General features: G+C 41.7%; 1 protein-coding gene across 1 annotated transcript in view; it reads left to right on the top strand.

Moving 5' to 3' along the window:
- The first annotated feature begins 6,982 nt into the window (after positions 1–6,982).
- LOC126145190 (calphotin-like) overlaps positions 6,983–20,054 on the top strand; it is a 41,014-nt gene continuing 27,942 nt past the window's right edge. Inside the window, exon 1 of the mRNA XM_049915543.1 lies at positions 6,983–7,398. Coding sequence (XP_049771500.1) covers positions 6,983–7,398 — 416 coding nt within the window. The remainder of the gene's footprint in view (positions 7,399–20,054) is intronic.

Raw genomic sequence — 20,054 nt, 5'->3', positions numbered from 1 at the left:
TATTCACTATGTTTGCAATCTGTTGTGAACAATTACTTAAATAACACAAAGGAGGGGTTTGGTAAAAAATTAGACACAGGTAAATAGTAATAATAAAGCATACATTATAACTTTTTTCTTAAACCATTTATTAATGATTCAGCCAATAGTTGCAGTATCGCAACTTGATTTTGACTTGGTAAGAGGCATGTGTGGATTGTGGCTTTCATTCTGCAAACATTTATGAAGCATGTGTCGTCACGCTGATATTTATAATTAAGATCAGGCACTGTCAGGGCAGCCTCAGTAGGCCAGGATTGAAAATGAACCTGTAAGATTTGAAACTAGTTGCCTAATATAAATACTGCAACTGTTAATAGAATCATTAATAAACACTTTAAGAAATTTTATAAAGTTGCTGGTTCCCTAACAACAATATGTTGAAACTATATATATTCCGGGAAAACCTGTAATAGAACAATGTAAAGGGTCTATGGATGAAGCAATGAACCTTCTACAAAAATCACTGCAGAGAAAAATTAGCCTGATGTATGTACCCTACATCACAGCAGATGAGATTGAGAAGGTGATATGCCAAATGAAAAACAAAAATTCCACTGGTGTGGACAATATATCTATCAAAGTACTGAAACATTGCCACAAATATATTCTTAAAGCTCTGTGTCACATTTTTAATGAATCTCTAAATCAAGGTACTGTCCCTAATAGACTAAAATTTGCAGTTGTTAAACCACTCTTCAAAAAGTGATGATAAAGAAGAGGTTTATATCTACCGTTCAGTTTCATTGTTAACAAGTCTTTCAAAAATCCTTGAGAAACTTATGTACAATAGAATCATGGCTCACCTTGATAAATATGACATCCTTAATAAAAATCAGTTTGGATTCCAAAAGGGTGTTTTGACTGAACAAGCCATTTTCTCATTTGTCAACCAACTCCTTGAATCAATAAACAAGGACATGTCACCAGTTGGAATCTTTTTGATCTGTCAAAAGAATTTGACTGTGTAGACCACAAGATTCTACTAAGAAAGGCTGGGCATTATGGCTTAAAAGATAAAGTACGGAAGTGGCTTGAGTCGTATCTAGAAAAGGTGCCTGCCAGCTCTGATTGGGGTACAAAAAAAATGTGGAGTGCCGCAGGGCTCGGTGCTTGGTCCCTTACTTTTCTTAATCTTTGTAAATGACCTCCCATGGTGTGTGACCCAAGAAGTGCACTTCACCCTATTTGCAGATGACACAACCATTATGATTGACAAGGTACCCACCTGCAGTCTAGAGAACACTGCGACCACTATATTCCAAGAAGTTCTAGATTGATTCACTGCAAATGGTCTGTCCCTCAATGTTAATAAGACTAATTTCATTCAGTCTCAAACAATGAACAAAAAATTGGAAAATGTTGAAATAAAAGGTAGGGACAAAGAAATAGTGAAAGTTGTATCATCCAAATTTCTGGGTTTACATATTGATAACAAACAAAACTGGTCTGTCAACATCACTGACCTATGTAAAGGACTTAATTCAGCAGCATTTGTCATTCGCTCTACTGCATCTGTTTGTGACAAGGAAACAATCAAAACTGCATATGTTGGTTATTTTCATTCAACCACAAGCAAATAAAGTCTTTGTTGCACAGAAGACAGTTATCAGGATTATGAGTAGAGTGCATCCTAGATCTTCTTGCAGATATTTATTCAAACAGCTGGGGATCCTCACCATGCCTTGTCAATACATCTTGTCAGTAATGTGCTTCGCGAACAAAAATTCTGCAATTTACAAAATGAATAGTGCGTACCATGATCACAATACAAAAAGAAAGCATGATCCTCACAAAGATTTAAAAAATCTCAGTGTGGCACAGAAAGCAGTTCTTTATTCAAGTATAAAAGTGTTCAATAAACTTCCTGTCCATATCAAATCAGTCATTGGGGATCTTACTAAATTCGAAACAGAGCTAAAACTTTCTTTCGGATAATTCTTTCTATTCTTTGCAGGAATTCTTTGATAATGTGCAATACTTCTCAAATTTATGTTTAATTTCATGCATTTCTAATAGAGCTGGTTATGTAGATTAACATATCACTTATTGGCAGAATATTTTTAGACGAATTTCTTTAAATTTGTTTATGTAATCATCTATGTCATTACTGCACTATTATTATCATCTATGTCCTTACAGTACTATTATCTGTGTTGTTATCTGAATTTGTGTGTGTAATTATTTGACATGTGGATGTCCTTTTTCACGTATCTGCTTATATATGTTAAACTGGTTGCCTCATGATCATCTACATGTGGCTATTTCTGTAATAACCTGACACATTCTACATCCTAGCGATACATTCACATCTAGGATCCTAAATAGCTCATGCAGAAATAATGGAAAATCCAGGATGGAACTGAGGGAATATGGTATAGTTGTAGGTAAACAACTAGAATCCTCTCAGATACAGATTTATTCACACTTAGCTTCTACACAGATACAAGTCCGGAGGCTAACTCCTGTTAGCGTCCAACATCCTGCCCCAAAGCCCTCTCCTCAAAGATAGTACACTTACGCAGAGAACAAATATCGATATTTATGGCGCTCTATGCCACATAGCCCCCCCCCCCCCCTCGCACAGTATGGAGTACGTCCCTGTGAATGGGGGGGGGGGGGGGGGGTGAGAAGTTAGGAAGGTAACGCACAGTTCTTCTGCGTCAGGCGAAGCGGTCGACTGGTAGGAGACCGGGGGGTGAAACCCGGTATGTCGACGGTGAAGTCAGCAAGCGACGCCGGCGGCTGAAGACGACGTCCCGTCCTGGAGTGGAGGTGTAGCACTTCGTCAGCTGGCAGGCGGAGAATCACCTTGCCAGAAGGCCTAACAAAGGCATGCAAATTGCCACACGCAGCACTTCTGCTCAATTTAAAGCGGCGCACCACACGAGATTCTGCACTTCCTCCCTCAGTATTGTCACATGCGAGTACCACACACACCGTATCGCCATCTATGACAACAGATAATTTATGTATGTCATCAGGGTGCACATGTGTTGTGAATTCTTGGATGGCACCTGTACGAGCAATGGTAGGGAGGCAGGGAGGTGTGGGAAAGCCATGGCAGGGGGAAGCATCTGCTAAGAGGTGGGTGGCAGGTGCACTGGACTGCGCAGGAGACAACCTCGGGTGATCAGCTGACAGACGAGGGAGCGTGACCGAAGGCAACGAGGAGCCAGCGTGGATTGAACGGTGTGACAAAGAGCTGTCACACGAAGATGGTAACACAATGGAAGAATCCGAGTGGTTGGCAGTTCGACTGCAAGGGCTGTGAGGAGTGAAGCCCCAAAAAGATTGGCCACTCGAATTAGATGAATGCGGAGAAGGAGCAGTGCTCGGCAGAGAAGCACGCTGTGGAGAATCAATACCCAAATGCATGGTGTGGGAAGATGGATGGCCGCTCGAAGCAGGAGTAGGAGAAATAGGGGCAGAATCAGGGAGGTTCACCTGAGGCTCAATGAAAGCTGGTTTCACTCGGTTGAGTGAGACCGTGGTTACAGAGTCTTTTATCAGGAGATCCATGTTATTCTCAGAGCGTTTGACGACCTTGTAAGGACCTGTGTAGGGCGACTGAAGTGGGGTTTTGACTGAGTCGTCTCTGAGAAACACGTACTCACAAGAGTCTAGCGTGTGCGGTACATACACGCGCGAAGGTGTATGAGCAGCCGGAGGTGGCGGCTGAATTTTGCTGCAGTGCAAGCGCACCCGCTCGAGAAGTGAAGGGAGTTCAGAGGGCCGTGGAAGTGGGGTCGGAGTGACTAATTCTCCAGGCAAAACCAGAGGTTGGCCATACACAAACTCGGCTACGGAACCCTTGAGGTCTTCCTTGAAAGTCGCTCGAAGGCCAAGAAGCACGAAGGGCAGTGCCTCTGTCCATAGTGAGTCATGGCAACGCAGGGCAGACTTTAAGGTGCGATGCCATCGCTCGACAAGCCCATTGCTTTGGGGGTGGTATGCAGAAGTACAAATTTTGACAATACCACACATTTTACATAAGTCAGAGAAAACTGAAGACTCAAATTGTCGCCCCTGGTCAGTGGTAAGGTAAACAGGTGAGCCAAATCTAGAGATCCACGAATCTAAGAATGCTCGACTTACTGTCTCGGAGGTAATGTTCGGAATAGGCACAGCCTCAGCCCACCGAGTCATCCTGTCAATAGCTGTAAACAAGTAACGGAAACCCTCGGAGGGGGGCAAAGGGCCTACGAGGTCGACATGAACATGGTGAAACCGGCCTGGCGGTTGGGCAAAACAGCCAAGGGGTGGAGAAGTGTGCCTGGAAACTTTGTTCTGTTGACATACCATGCATGCCCTTGCCCAAGACTGACAGTCACGGCGCATGTCTCTCCAGACAAACCGTTCAGTTATCAGATGGGTGGAAGCTTTGACACTGGGGTGTGCTAAAGTGTGTAGTTTGTCAAAGACCTGGCATTGAAGGGGCTTAGGAATGAATGGCCGCAACATACCAGTCGATTCATCACACCACACTAAGTCAGATATGCCAGGGAAAGTAGAGTGTACCGGTTGGAGAGAGGAGCTGTGGTCTGAAATTAACTGCATGGTATCGGGGTCTGCCGATTGCAACCGAGGTAGGTCCGTTAAGTCAATTAAGGTTGTGACAGCACCAACACGCGAGAGAAAATCAGCGACCACATTGTTCGCTCCTCGGATGTAGCGAATGTCATTTGTAATCGATGTGACGAAAGCGTCGTGGGGGCGGATCGGCCGCAGGATTTTTTATGGCAGGAACCAACGGCTTGTGATCAGTGAGCACATAGAAATCTCGTCCCTCAACATCAGTTCTGAAGTGTCTTATGGCCTCGTAAACTGCAAGTAATTCTCTGTCAAATGCTGAGTATTTCTTTTGCGTGTTGTTTAGCTTTTTTGAGAAAAACTGCAGGGGGGTCGTAACATCGTTGTATGTCTGGCTCAGTACTGCGCCGATAGCATTGTCACTAGCGTCAGTAGTAATAAACATTGTGGTGTCCGCCCGTGGGTGAGCAATAGTGACAGCGGAGGCCAGCAGCTGTTTGAGTTCATTAAATGCCTTGTCCATATCTGGTGTCCATGGTACCTGGCGGGTGCCAGAAGTTTGTGGGCCAGCGAGAGCATCTGTGAGAGAAGCCTGCACCGCAGAAGCGGCTGGCAAATGTTTTCGGTAATAATTAACTGTTCCGATGAACCTGCGTAATTCCCTATGGGTCTGAGGGCGTAGCATCTCGAGAACAGGCTTAATCTTGTCCTGTGGTGGTGTCAGGCCGTCTGATGACACAACATAACTTAGGAATGTGACGGATGACTGGTGCAATTGAGTCTTTTTATTGTTCAGTTCAATACCAGCGGGTGCTAAAATATCTGTCACAACTTGAACATGCCCCTCTCTCTGTTCTAAAGTAGAATCAAAAACCAATATGTCGTCCATGTATACGAAACAAAAGTCTAGATGGGATAACGTTTGATTGATGAAACGCTGCCATGTTTGGGGGGTGTTTTTCAACCCAAACGGCATAAATTTGTATTGGAACAGCCCGAAGGGAGTGGTTATGGCAGTCTTTTCAATGTCCTCCGGAGCCGTAGGAATCTGATGAAATGCGTGCTTACAGTCCAAAACAGAGAAGTACTTTGCACCTGCGAGCGCATGATTGAAGTCTGCGATGTGTGGGACCAGATATTTATCAATGATGGTGCGGGCATTTAAACGCCTATAGTCTCCGACCATACGCCAAGTACCGTCTTTCTTTTGGTCACACAGGATATGACTAGCCCAGCAACCGGAAGAAGGTTCAATTATTCCCTTTTGTAACAGATCGTCCAATTGTTCTTTTGCAAGATGGCGCCTAGTGTAGATCGGGAGTATGTTAGTTCTGTACGAAAGTCAAAAAATTACGAGGAAAAGTGTTCGATATGCAACAAATTTTGTGTGTATTATGACAGTACATGTATGCCATGTTATATTATCGCAAAAGTAGACGCCAAAAAAAACCTGGTAACAGGAAAATGTTATAATCAGGCATCTCATCCATTAAGTACTTCGACTCATTCGTGGGAAATGGTGAACTCTGATACAACATGCCATTGCAAGAAACGTGTTGTAAAAGGTATAATGTGCTTAAATTGTAAAACGGTTTTTCATTATTCGTGTGTTAATGTCAGTCCTAAAAGGAAACTATGGTTCTGCAATAGCTGTTTCAAAGGCGACTTAGGCCAAAAACCTAATATGAGAAACACCAAAGACGAAGTTATCAGTGCTCTACTGGAAGAGTTTTCAGTTATAAAACATCACGAACACGAACAGTATGAAAAAGAAGCAAAGAGGCTTAGCGTTATACCTCACGATACTGTAACTTTTGTTAATAACAGTTCTGTTGTTTATGTTTGTAGAAAGTGCGGGAAAAACACAAACAGTGCTGTAACCTGTTGCGAGTGCGAAAGAAAACATCAGTCTAAAACTCCCGACCATGTTCCAAAACTTCACATTTTAGGCGATAGCCACAGCCGCGGTATTGTCTCACGCATAAATAAAGCTTCAAATGTGAAATCGATGAGCTTTGTAAAGCCTGGGGCGCCCCTCTCAGAAATAAGAAAACTAGTTTTTTCTGAAGAAATAAAAAAGCTGTCTTCGAAAGATTTTGTTGTCCTCTTTGGTGGATCTAATGACATTTATCAAAATGATACATCTAAAGCCTGTTGTGAATTAAACAAGTGTTTATCTGAACTAAGTCATACAAACGTTATACTCGTAAATATACCACAAAGGTACGACTTGATGTCCTGGTCGTGTGTCAACAAGGAAATTAGTGCCGCCAATGAACTTTTTTCCAGTATATGCAAACAATATAGAAATGTTTCTGTTGTTAATATTAATACCATTGGACGCAGATTCCACACTACTCACGGGCTGCACCTAAATGGCCTTGGAAAGCAACTTGTTACATTAAAGCTAATGGAAATTATTCAGAGACTGCAATACTTACCGACAACATCATCAGTGGTACCTGTATCATCATCACAGAAAGTATCTCTAGGAGTGACTAATGCAGAATCAGATACAGTAGCAGAAAATGCAGCAGAAGTACCTAAAGAAGCAATACTAACAGAAGTAGAATCAACAGCAGCGTCAGAAGAACCACATTCAGTAGCAGCAGAAGTAACTCCTCCAGCATTAGAACCAGCTCCTACAGCAGTAACACCATCTCCCTCACCAGCAGTAGCAGCACAAACTACTTCACCAGCAATAGCAGAAGAAACACCATCAGCAACAGCAGAAGCAACTCCTCCAGCAGTAGAACCAGTTCCTATAGCAGCAGCACCATCTCCTACACCAGCAGTAGCAGAACCAACTCCCCAACTCCTTTACCAGTAATAGCAGAAACAACTCCTCCACCAGCAGCAACTAAACCAACTTCACCAACAGCAGAAACATTACCAGCTCCTCCTCCATCACCTTCAAAAGTAGCAGAAAAGAATAGACCAGTCACAGTAAGTAAACTATCATCTTTGTCTCATGATGAAGTGATACCAAATGATTTGGGAAAACATGTTCCTATAAAACTTGTGGACAGTAAAGTGAAACAAACTTCCAACCGTGTTTCAAACAGCCCCAAAAAATTACCAAAGAGAAATGAAGATTTTTTATGGTTTATCCCAAGGAAATCCAACCGCCACCTAACATAGATTCCAGGGCTGAAAAAACAATTAAATGTTCTCCATTGCCCCATAATACTGTACTCCTCCCCTCCTGTGACAGTAACTCTATCTTATTTCTGCACTTAAATGTCAGGTCTCTGAAAAATAAAGCTGATGAGCTTGGTATACTATTAAAAAGTAACAAAAGAATGATTTTATGTATAAATGAACATTGGTTAAAGGAAGAGGATATAAAACTGTATGTACCATCAGGTTTCAGATTAGCTACATACTTCTGCAGACCCAGTGAATCCTATGGGGGTTCATCCATATATATTAGCAATGATCTAGACCTAAAGTTTTCTGTTCTTGAAGTTAGTGACCTATGCATTAAAGGTGTTTTTGAAGCAGCTGCTTTTATTATACCTAGTATACAGCTCATAACTGTGTCTTTATATCACACTCCTGAAAGTAATGTAGAACAATTTATAGAACGTTTAGAAAAACTTGTGATCGGTGTACAAAAATACACTAAATACAAAATTTTAAATTTTGGGGATCTAAACATAGACATTAGGAAAATGACAGCCAGAAATGTTAATTTAGTAAACATGTTAAGATCCTATAATCTCTTTTGTGCTAATGAAAGTCCTACAAGGCACTCCTCCTGTCTTGACAATCTAATAACAAATGTATACAAATGTGATTTTGAGCTAGGCTTATTTAATGTCGATCACCTGTCAGACCATAGAGGTATATGGGTGAAACTAATTACTAAAAAACCAAAAGAAGACGAGGAACAAACTCAGTGTGTCAGACTATCTACAGATACAAATATTAGCAAGTATAGAGAAGAACTTAAGTCTATAGATTGGAATACTGTTATACATTCCTCCAGAAATGTTGATGAAGCCTTCAGCACATTCCTCACACACATGCTGTCCACTGGTTAAAAAACAAAAAAACAAAAAAGTTAGGAAACCTAGCCACTCAACTTTACAGAAGTGGTTTTCACTCCAATTACAAAAACTGAGACTATTGGTAATTACTTGTCACGATAAGGTCAAAAAGGGAGCAGTAGATAAAGAAACTTACAAAAACCTGAAAAGAAAATATAGATTTGAAATTAAAATAGCCAAGTGTAAGGCAAATGGTGATTTCATTAAAAAATCACACAATAAATGTAAGGCTGCATGGAAAGTAATAAAAGCAGAGCTAGGTATGGATATAAACTACAAAGACAACACAAATGCTGCTAACGTCACTGCTGATGATTGCAATCACTTTTTTGTCAACTCTGCCAATCTCAGCCTTCCAACCCACAGCAACCAGAATTCCAATTCAACACATACACCTATTTCTCACCCCATATCTGGCAGAAATTTTCAACAAAACATTACAAACATAGTGTCAGCTTGTAAATGGAGAGAAGTACAAGTAACTGATATAATTAAAGCAACCTCTAAATTAGGATACTCTAGATCTGAAGATGTATATGGTCTGTCAAACTATGTAATTAAAAAAGTTGTAGATCTCATAACATACCCTCTTTGCATACTGATAAACTGGATGCTCTCGAGTGGACACTTTCCAGAATGTCTCAAAAAAACAGTTGTCATACCATATGCAAAAAGGGTGACAAGTCCTGTATCATTAATTATAGACCAATTTCACTTGTGCCTATTCTCTCAAAAATAATAGAACATTGCATAATGCAGCAAATATGCATACACCTATCAGACAATAATATATTAAATGATTCTCAGTATGGATTCAGGTCAAACTTATCAATAGTCAAAGCAGTTGAAAACCTTATCTCTTTTGTACTAAGTGCATTTGAGTCAGAATTATCTGCTGAAGCCATTCTAATTGACTTGAGTAAGGCTTTCGACTCAGTTAACCACAAATTATTATTAGATAAACTGTGTTGCTATGGAATCAAACACTTGGAACTCTCACTAATTGAATCATAACTCAGCAATAGAAAACAAATAGTAAAGCATAATGACCAACAGTCACAGACTTTAAGTATAAAACGAGGTGTTCCTCAGGGCTCAGTGCTTGGCCCTCTACTATTTATATTGTTTGTAAATGACTTTCCGAACAACTTACCCTGTAAATCTATCCTCTATGCTTATGACACAACATTAGCTAATTCTGGAAAGGATATAAACATACTGAAGGAGGAAAGTGAAGAGTGTCTCAAAATATCTAATATCTGGTTTAAGGCTAATGACTTATCTATGAACCATGAAAAGACTGTCAAGATAATCTTCAGTTTATCAAACAGTAACATGGAGTTATCATCTGTTAAACTACTAGGAATACACATTGACTCAAAATTAACTTGGGACACATACAGATTATGTATGTCGAAAGCTATCACGAGTTATCTACCTACTAGCCAAACTACACACATGTGTTACACAAGATTTATTGCTTCAGTCATACTATGCCTTCTTTCATTGCCATCTACAATATGGCATTCTTTTATGGGGTAACTCTCCAGGAGCCAAAAAAATTTTCACTTGGCAGAAGAAAGCAATTAGACGTTTGTACGGAATCACTGACAACAAGACGTCATGTAGACCTTATTTTAGAGACTTAAAAATTCTCACACTCCCATCTCTTTACATATATTGTTGCCTATTAAACATAAAAGAAAACTTAAACCACTACACTATAAGGAAATCAGTTCATCAACACAATACTCGACAAACAAATATGATTGATGTACCCACAACCAGGCTTAAGAAAACCCAATCTAGCTATGAATACATAGGCATAAAATTATTCAACACTTTACCCGTACAGACTCAATTGGTTTCAATGGATATTTTCAAAACTAAAACCAAAGTGTGGATGAAGAAAAATACTTTCTACAGTGTAGAAGAATTTCAGAATAGTTGTAAAGATGATCTAATTTATTGATAAACTAAGGCTTACTGTTATGTATAGTTATGGATGTAGAGGCAGCTAGCTATAAGCTAATAGGGTACAACACTATCTTTTTTTTTCCATGTAATATTTTTGTTATATGAAACATAATGTACAAATAGCTATAATACTTCTGACAATATTGATTGCATGTTAATGCTGATAAATTATGGCTTACTGTTATGTATGGATCTAGGTGTTGAGGCTGTTCTAAGCTAATAGTTTACAACATTGCTATATTTTTACTATGTAATATTTTGGTATGTAAAACACAATGTACAAATAGCTGTAACTCTTCTGACGACATCGACTGCATGTTAGTGCTGAAACATGGATAAAATAAATAAATAAATAAATAAATAAATTTTCATAAATTCCGGCTTGAGGTGGCATGTGCGTTGCGATATGGGTGGCCCATTGGTTAGACGTAACCGATGAACTGTGCCGTTAGTGACTACTGCAATACGTGGCGCGGCACGACAGTCAGATGTCCGTGAAGAGGAGCAGGCAGTGGCGGATGGGCCAAGCTGTGGCGCTGAGGGCACGGAAGTACAGGTATGCCACCCGCTCGTAGGCTGCATAAAGGCCGCACACGTGTTAACATGGGCGAGGTTGGTACACTGGTTCTTGGTAGCGGGCCATGCCGCTACGAGCGCTGTAGGCATGAGTGGGTGTGGCCGAACAGCAGATGGCCGTAGTTCATTGCTACGAGCTTGGCAAGTTAATTGTCCATTCGGAATGCAAGGAGCATGAGCACTCGGGCATACCCTATCATTACAAGAGGGGGTGCTGACACAGTTTACAGAGTTCACAACATTGTCATTAACGTGCGCGGGCACGGGAACACCAGATTGGCACGGACTGACCTTGTCTGTAGCCAACGAGTCGCCTGCTTGTAGTGCCACGAGGCGTTGTTGTGTGGAGCCCAACTCGTGGTGTAGGTCGCGGAGATGCAGCAGCATTTCTATATGTTCCATCCGCAACTTCGAAGACTTGGCGCACTCCACTAACCACTTGTTTGTCCAAGATTGCAGCTCCAAGGATAGGTTTACACACTTCTTAGCACAGCACACGTTTGGTGTTAGCCGAACTGTCACTCGGCGAAGCGAAAGGGATATGTTTGTTAAGGGGTTCTTAGCACAGCACACATGTTTGGTGTTAGCCGAACTGTCACTCGGCGAAGCAAAAGGAATATGTTTGTTAAGGGGGGGGGGGGGGAGGGGGGGGTAAAACACAGTATTTTGCACAAAATCTAGTGGCAACTGATAGTGCTTGAGGAAATCAATTCCGAGAATAGGTTCTTGAATTGTTGACACTAGAAACGTCCACTCCAGCTTGCACTCGGGCGAAAGTTTCACTGTATACAAAGTGGAACCCGAACACTGTAGGGTAGACAAGTTCACTGCACGAAGTACTGTTTTGTATGGTTGCACTCTATTGGTTGCTAGGCGAACCGGCAGCAAAGAGACGTCTGCGCCAGTGTCTACCAGAAAACATACACCTGATCGTAAATCGCGAACATAGACTCGACCACACTTACTGTTACTGTCCGAAATGGAGTGCAACGTGGGATGGTGCCCGTTGTTTACATCGCAGGAGGTGGCACCGTAGCCTACCTGCGGTTGGAGTTTGGGTAAGAACACGGTGACTGGCATTTGCGAGCTTGCTCCCCGAATCTCGCGTGGAAGAAACAGGAAGGTTGGGCGGGCCTGTGCTCCTGTGGGTAGTTGCTAGGTGACGGAGTATGTGCCCCAGAGTCTTCCACCGAGGCCGATGCACTGTCATTGTGGGGAGTTGAAGGTGCAGGCAGGGCGGCTAGTTTAACAAACTTGTTATTAGCAGCACCAGACAAGGGCATGGTGTCAGAAAGCGTCTTAGTGCGGTCACGTCCAAAATGCAGTGCACGGAGCTCACGTTGCGTGGCGGAGTATGCTCTGTCGGCGGCGCGTAAACGTTCATTTACTGGCCTATCTTCATACGCAGAGATTGCAGTCTGGACAGGCAAAGGCAGCTTTTCAGCCCAGATTTCTGTGAGCGTGTCATCAGGCATAACTTGCTCATCGACGAGAAGACGGATGCACCGCCACAGCTGGGACGGAGACCTGTCGCCGAGATGCTCTTCGTAGATGAGCTGTCGCACATTTCCTCTCCTGGTTTTAGAGACGCGCTCCAGTATCGTCTGTTTCGCCACAGCATACTTCCCTGCTAGGGGGGGTGCTTTGACCAGATCATAAATTAAATCGACGCGGTCGTGAAGATGGTTCATGAGGCAGGCGAAGCGTGCGTTGTCGTCCAAAGCACAGACATTGAATGTTTGCTCACCCAGGTTAAACCAGAACTCCGGGTGAGCGGTTTTGAAGTCTGGTAATTTCAGCAGATTCGGCACTGCATTCACTGCGGAGGCCCGCCTATTACTTCGGACAGAAGTAGAGCATGCAGAAGATTGCGAGTCCGAATTATTGGCGTCCCGTAATGCGGGAATCGCGAAATTCACTTGACGCCGGGGAGGCGGCTGAGAAGCGACGGACGCGCGAACGGTGTGAGGATCATAGTCAAAATGGGCATTCTCATTGACGTGGTAGCTCGGAGAGAAGCCCCAAGTGCTTAAGTACGCCAGTGAATGTCCGTTATGCACACAGTATTCACTTGACTGTGAGTGGTGGGGCTGGTTGTAGATGTCGGAGTAATTACTGTCCAGCACAGAACTGTTGACCTGATTAGAAGCAACACAAGGATCCCACACACGTCCACTAGGATGCACTCTCGGTGTGATATTTGCTGTTTGGCGAGCATTGAACACCTGTTGACTAGCCGGCGCGGAAGGATACACACATGGCAGGAACTGATTCGAGTTTGAATTTACTACTGGATTTTCCAAAGTAGCAAAACCTCGCTCGACGCCACGAACTGTATTGAATTGTGTGTTCGACACAGGAGTAGGAATGTTCCGACCAACACTCTGTGGAGAACACGTGGGAATGTCCAGGCTAACAAAGCCAGAGTCCACGACCGTTGGCGGTTGGAAGAAACTGGCGGCACTCGATGAATTCCACTGCATGTTCTGGCTGAAGGATTCCGAAGATTCTTGCGGCATGTCCACTACGACGGCAGGAGTGCTGGAGAGATGTTGCTGGAATCCGGGCGGCGGTGAATGCTGAAAGGCCATTGTCTGGAGCTGAACAAAGGCCCTCGCGATCGCGGAGAAACCCAACACGGTAGGCGCGTAAATAACCTTCGGGCGGTAACTCGGACGCGTATTACACAAAAACGGGGTCACCAGTGAGGGAATATGGTATAGTTGTAGGTAAACAACTAGAATTCTCTCAGATACAGATTTATTCACACTTAGCTTCTACACAGATACAAGTCCGGAGGCTAACTCCTGTTAGCGTCCAACATCCTGCCCCAAAGCCCTCTTCTCAAAGATAGTACAGTTACGCACAGAACAAATATCAATATTTATGGCGCTCTACGCCACAGAACAATGATAATGTTATGAAAAGGATATATGAGTATTGTTACTCAGCATATAGCAGGGCTGTTAAGTCCCAGGCAGGTGCAACAAAAAGATTACTAAACAGCTAAGCTTTTGGCCAGAAAGCCTTCTTCCATAACACACATCATACACAAACACATTCACACAAACGCAGCTCGCACACACATGACCACTGTCTCTGGCTGCCGGGCCAGACTGCAAGCAACTGTGCATGATGAGAGAAGCAATCTGGATAGCAGGGGAAGCTGGGGCAGGGAGGGGGAGGGATAGCAGGGTACAGGTGGAATAAAGTGCTTTACTATCATTTTACCATTTCACACCCACACACCGCTCTCCCTCCCCCTCCCTACCCAGCTACCCCCACCTATCAGATTGCTTTTCTCATCATGCACAGTTGATCACAGTCTGCCCCAGCTGCCATACACAAGGGTCATGTGCATGTGAGTTGTGTTTATGTGTGTGTGTGTGTGTGTGTGTGTGTGTGTGTGTGTGTGTGTGTGTGTTATTTCAGAAGAAAGTCTTCTGGCTGAAAGCTTACATGTTTAGCAGTCTTTTTCTTGTGCCTGTCTGCGACTGAGCATCTCCGCTATATGATGAGTAGCAATCTATCCTTTTCATAATATCGTCATGTAGAAATAATTTATTTAGAGAAATATTCCAAATTTACAATATGTATACACCATGTTCAGTTCAGAGTTTGAATCTGCTAAACACTGTTTGTTTCTCACTTTATTTGAAAGCCCCCATCTCCTCGCTCAAACAACAGTTTTACTTCGTCCAAAAATTTGATATGTCAAGTTAGTCTTTCATGTTCCTGATTGTTTCAATCTTCAGACGTAATTCTTTATAAAATGAATTGTTATAATTTGGTAGCCCTGACTTCGTGTTTCCAAAAATGCGTTCTTTTAATAAAGTAACCTATTAGTTAATAACCCTAATTAGAAAATTTCATTTTCTAGAAAATTCTTGGTAAACTTTGGGAATCTCAGTGCACACTAAGACTTCCCTCTCACAAAATAGCACCTATATTTTGCCGTTTTCTAATTATAGAGATTTTGTTTGGATAAATTTACTTTACTGAATATTGTATCTTTCACTTTTTCTATCTTTGCTGTTACTGTCTAAAACATATTTGTCCTATATTTTACTAATTTGTAATTTCTGTAACCTATGCATTTATAAACAGGCATCTTGCATAAATCAGTATTCAGTGAGTGTCTGATGATGGCTGTGTAAAGCAACATGTGAGTCATTCAGTGCCCCAGTGACATACATGTTAATCACTGTAACACTACATTATGCCAAAAAGGTGTATATCATGCAGGAACAAAACTTTACAACAGATTACCAAGACATATAAAATCTCTTCCTGAACTACAAAGCTTTAAAAAGTCTGTGACAGCCTACCTTCTGAAAAACTGCTACTACTCAATCTCACAGTATCTTATGCAAGAAAAAATGTAATTCGTACATATAATTGTAGGAAATAAGTTATAAATATACAGTATTTCAAAAATTTGTAATGATTAACTGTATAGATCCAATTTGTCATAAAAATTCAAATAATGTATGTTTGACGTTTGAAAAACTAACAGCTAAAAAGGTTTTCTGTCCAATATCCTGTGTACAATATATGTACTGGAAAAGAGATTTATATGGACAAATAAATAAATAAATAATGAGTACTAATAATATCCTTAGGAGAATGGAAGCTAACAATGGTATTTCAGATCATTAAATGGGACAATATATTCAATTTTGTTTATGTGACTTCTTGTAACTGTTTAATTTTGCACATATTTATGAATTTCTTTCAGATAATAATATAAAATTTGAGGTAAAACAGATTATGCACAAATGGAAAAAAAAATTATCAGAAAATATAACTGAAAAATGAAACAGAACTACAACAATGTAATAACATAACAAATTTATGAGCAGTGAGAAAAATCTTTTAAAATTTTATGTCAGTACCCATTGTATGAGCAAACAAACAATGTTCTGTGAGATATTGCACCAGGCATAATGCAGCCCCACTGCACACATTGTTTTCACGCACGGGATGAGTTAGTTACTGTTCATATGCAGAAGGTCATTGGACAGACTACTGCCAAGCAATTGGAAGTTGGTGAGAATGAGTTGTTGGAGGGCTACTGAGAGTTGTGTACCACAGATAACAAATGTACCTCAAGTACTACCATCTCCAGTGCATATTGTCTGTTCTGCAGAAAACAGATTTTCTATCATTACTATTACACCTGACTGTGAACGGCATTCAGTAGGTCTAGGTGTTGTGTATGGAGGAGACAGGCACCAGTGAGAACTCAGGTTGTTAAATCCATCCCCCTAACCAACAAATCTGAGCCGCTGTCTTCCACTGAAACTGAAACTGAGCCATTTGAGAATCACTTTACCTGTTGGGAACTATGCTCTATCTTGTGTCAAGAGGAGGCAAAGACAAAAGCATAGTCTGTTAATTGTTGGCAATTCAAATGGATGGCAAATAATGGAACCTCTCAGGAGATCAGCAGCAAGGAATGGGAAGGAATGCTACGTGCACTCAGTGTGTATGCTTGGAGACTTCATTTAATGTGTTGAAGAGGCTATTCCAGCAGCAAAGGATGTAAGCAACTGCAGACTGTAGTGCACATTTGAACAAACAATTTCTATCATCTGGGCCCTAAGGTCATACTTGGATCATTCCAGCGACTGGCTCAGAGAAGACTGAGAATGCCATCCTTGCTCACAGAATTTCAACAAGGATCACAATCTACAGCACTTTTCCCCAGACAAGTTCATGACTCCCTAGTTTGTAGTTGAATGTAAGGTTTGAATGGGAGACTGTGAAGAACAATGGAAACTCCAGGTTGGAATATCAACAATATAAGGAAAGAAATATCTTGCTAATCAACATATAGATGACACACTGAGTTACAGACAGGCACAATGGAAAGACTCTTACACGTTTAGCTTTCAGCCACAGAATTCTTCAGAGAGGACACACACACGCGCACGCACACACACACACACACAGTCATTCACACAAGCAACCATTCCTCACACACGCACACACACACACACACACACACACACACACACACACACACAAAAGTGCCGTCTTCAGCAGCTCGGACCAGAATGCAACTGTCACATAGAATGGAAGCAGCAATCAGGAGGGGGTGTTGAAGGGGAACGGATAGCAGGGACTAGAAGGAAGCATAAGACTGCCAGCAGGTACAGCATCAGGAGGCTGTGGGGCAGGGAAGTGGGGAGGGTGAGAAATGTAGAGTGGAAAAGGAGAGGAGTGGGAAAGAGGAAAGACGAGTGGGTGCACTGGCAGAGGAAGGCACACAAAAGGGGTGAGAAGATGAGAAGCTGGCCAATGATTGCAGTGGAGCTGGTATATGACATGTTTTATTTTGGGGTGGCTACCAGGATGAATGGCCACCGCCAAACTGTGGCCAAGATCAAAGTAGGCAATCCTGTGGCACAATCCTGAGAATTCTATGGTCCCCCGAAATGGGTCAGATGTGTACTATACATAAGAGACTAGTACCAGGTAGCTGACAATGCATGGGGTGCACACAAGGGCTTTTCAGATTAAGAGTCCATCCATTCCACATATTGAAAGCTATAGCAGACTCCAAAGTATCAGTGTAAGGTCCAAAGATATGCTCCTCATAGGTGTGAGTGGACGATAAATAGTTTAGACAAGAAGATAATAGAAGCTTTCGAAATGTGGTGCTACAGAAGAATGCTGAAGATTAGATGGGTAGATCACATAAATAATGAGGAGATATTGAACAGAATTGGAGAGAAGAGAAATTTGTGGCACAACTTGACTAGAAGAAGGGATTGGTTGATAGGGCATATTCTGAGGCATCAAGGGATCACCAATTTAGTACTGGAGGGCAGCGTGGTGGGTAAAAATCAAAGAGGGAGAACAAGCTATGAATACACTAAGCAGATTCAGAAGGATGTAGGTTGCAGCAGGTACTGGGAGATGAAGAAGCTTGCACAGGATATGGTAGCATGGAGAGCTGCATCAAACCGGTCTCAGGACTGAAGACCACAACAACAGATGTGAGTATTAAAATCCTAGTAGATAACTGCTGAAGCATTTGCAACAAAGTGCCACAGTTTGAAGTGGTCCTAAAAAGCGGTGAAGCTCACATAATACTAGGTATAGAAAACTGGTTAAAACCTGAAATTCACAGAAGTGAGATTTCTGGGGAAAATTTAAGCACAAATTGAAAGGATAGGTAAATGGGAAATGGAGGTGCCGTATTCATCACAGTGGACAACAAACTTAAATCCACCTAGATATTACTTGAAATTGTGTGTGGGATCGTATGGGCAAAAGTCAATATGAACGATGGGCATAAAATTGTATTTGGATTCTTCTATTGACCACCAGACCCACCTCCTGATACAACCAAAAACTTTAAAGAAACCTCAGTTTCCTTGTACATAAGTTCCCCAATCATACTGTTATCACCAGAGGAGACTAACCATTGAGCTATCAACTGGGATAATTACAGTTTTGTTAGTGGTGGGTGTGACAAGACATCCTATAAAACATTACTAAATAGCCTGTCTGAAAACTACCTTGAAAAGACAGTTCAGAACCTTACTCGTGATGGAAATATATTGGATCCAATGGCACTAAATACACCTGAACTCTTTGACAATGTCCACGTCAAAACTATTATGAATGACCAAGAAGCAGACGTAGCAACAATAATTAGCAAAGTAACAACAATTTGAGGACAGATTGCTACTCACCACACAGAGAATTCATTGAGCTAGCGACAGGCACAGTGAAAAAGACTGCTGAAATATTTTACGCTTCTGGTCTCTAATATCCAGACCAGAACGCAATTGACACATTCATTCCAAGGTCCTTCTTACACAGCTCATTAAGGTGACACTATTTTAACCCCTAGACACTTCTGGTTTCAGAGGAAAGGTATCAGAGTTGCCTCTTTCCGCGAGTTGGGAAATTGTCCCGTCTGCAAATAAAATTAAAATAATCTAGGATTTCCTTAGACACTGTCTGCAAGTTTTTTCAGATCCTGTGTTGGGTTTGGTCATGACTGGGCACAGTATCACAAGTTTCTGACAATGTCACATCCAGCTTCCACATGGATAAAGGGCGCAGTTGTACAATTAAGAATAAAGGGCAGTTGTACAACTCAGAATAGTTGGATCTAAAGTACAACTCAGCCCTCTCCATGGTCTCACAGTACCAACAAAATGATGGACCCTGGCTGGCAGTGCCAGTAGTCACTGCAAAATGCTCTACAATTGTCTGGACAATGTCTCTGGTTGACATTTGGTGAAATCCTTGCTTCAAAACTGCTGCTATGGTGACCGATTGCATTTATCAGAAATCATGTTAATGGCTTCCCCTACTCCCATAAAATAAGTAGACTGATTGACGGAGTCCAGGAATGCTTGTGAAGACCTTTTCTTGCTCACCTTGGTTTTCTTCTGTTGGCAGCACTTAAACCACCCCTGGAACTGATTAATGGTAGCATTTTCATTTTGTTTTGTACTTTGGAATACACATAAATAATCACACAAGCAAGCATACCTCACACATACTCAGCCACCGCCACTTGCAGCTCTGACCATTGGTGGCGGCCGAGTATGCATGAGGTGTGCTTGCTTATGTGAATGTGTGTATATTTTCTTTGCTGAGGAAGAATGTGGCCAATAGCTACATGTGTAACAGTCATTTCGTTGTGCCTGTCTGCAGCTCAATGCATCATATTTATGGTGAGTAGCAATCTATTCTATTTCTAATATTGTCCAGATATAAGAATCTATCTTCAAATGATGGATCTACAACAGATATTAACTAATTTCATTATTTTTCAAGAAACACTATCATCTTTCATATTTCCAATGTGTTTCAATCACATTTAAAACTATGAACACTGGAATTATTAAT

This window comes from Schistocerca cancellata, chromosome 1, assembly GCF_023864275.1.
Source record: "Schistocerca cancellata isolate TAMUIC-IGC-003103 chromosome 1, iqSchCanc2.1, whole genome shotgun sequence".
NCBI classification, from domain to species: Eukaryota; Metazoa; Arthropoda; class Insecta; order Orthoptera; family Acrididae; genus Schistocerca; species Schistocerca cancellata.
Note: the sequence above shows the minus strand (reverse complement) of the source record. Positions and strands in the feature narration are given on the sequence as shown.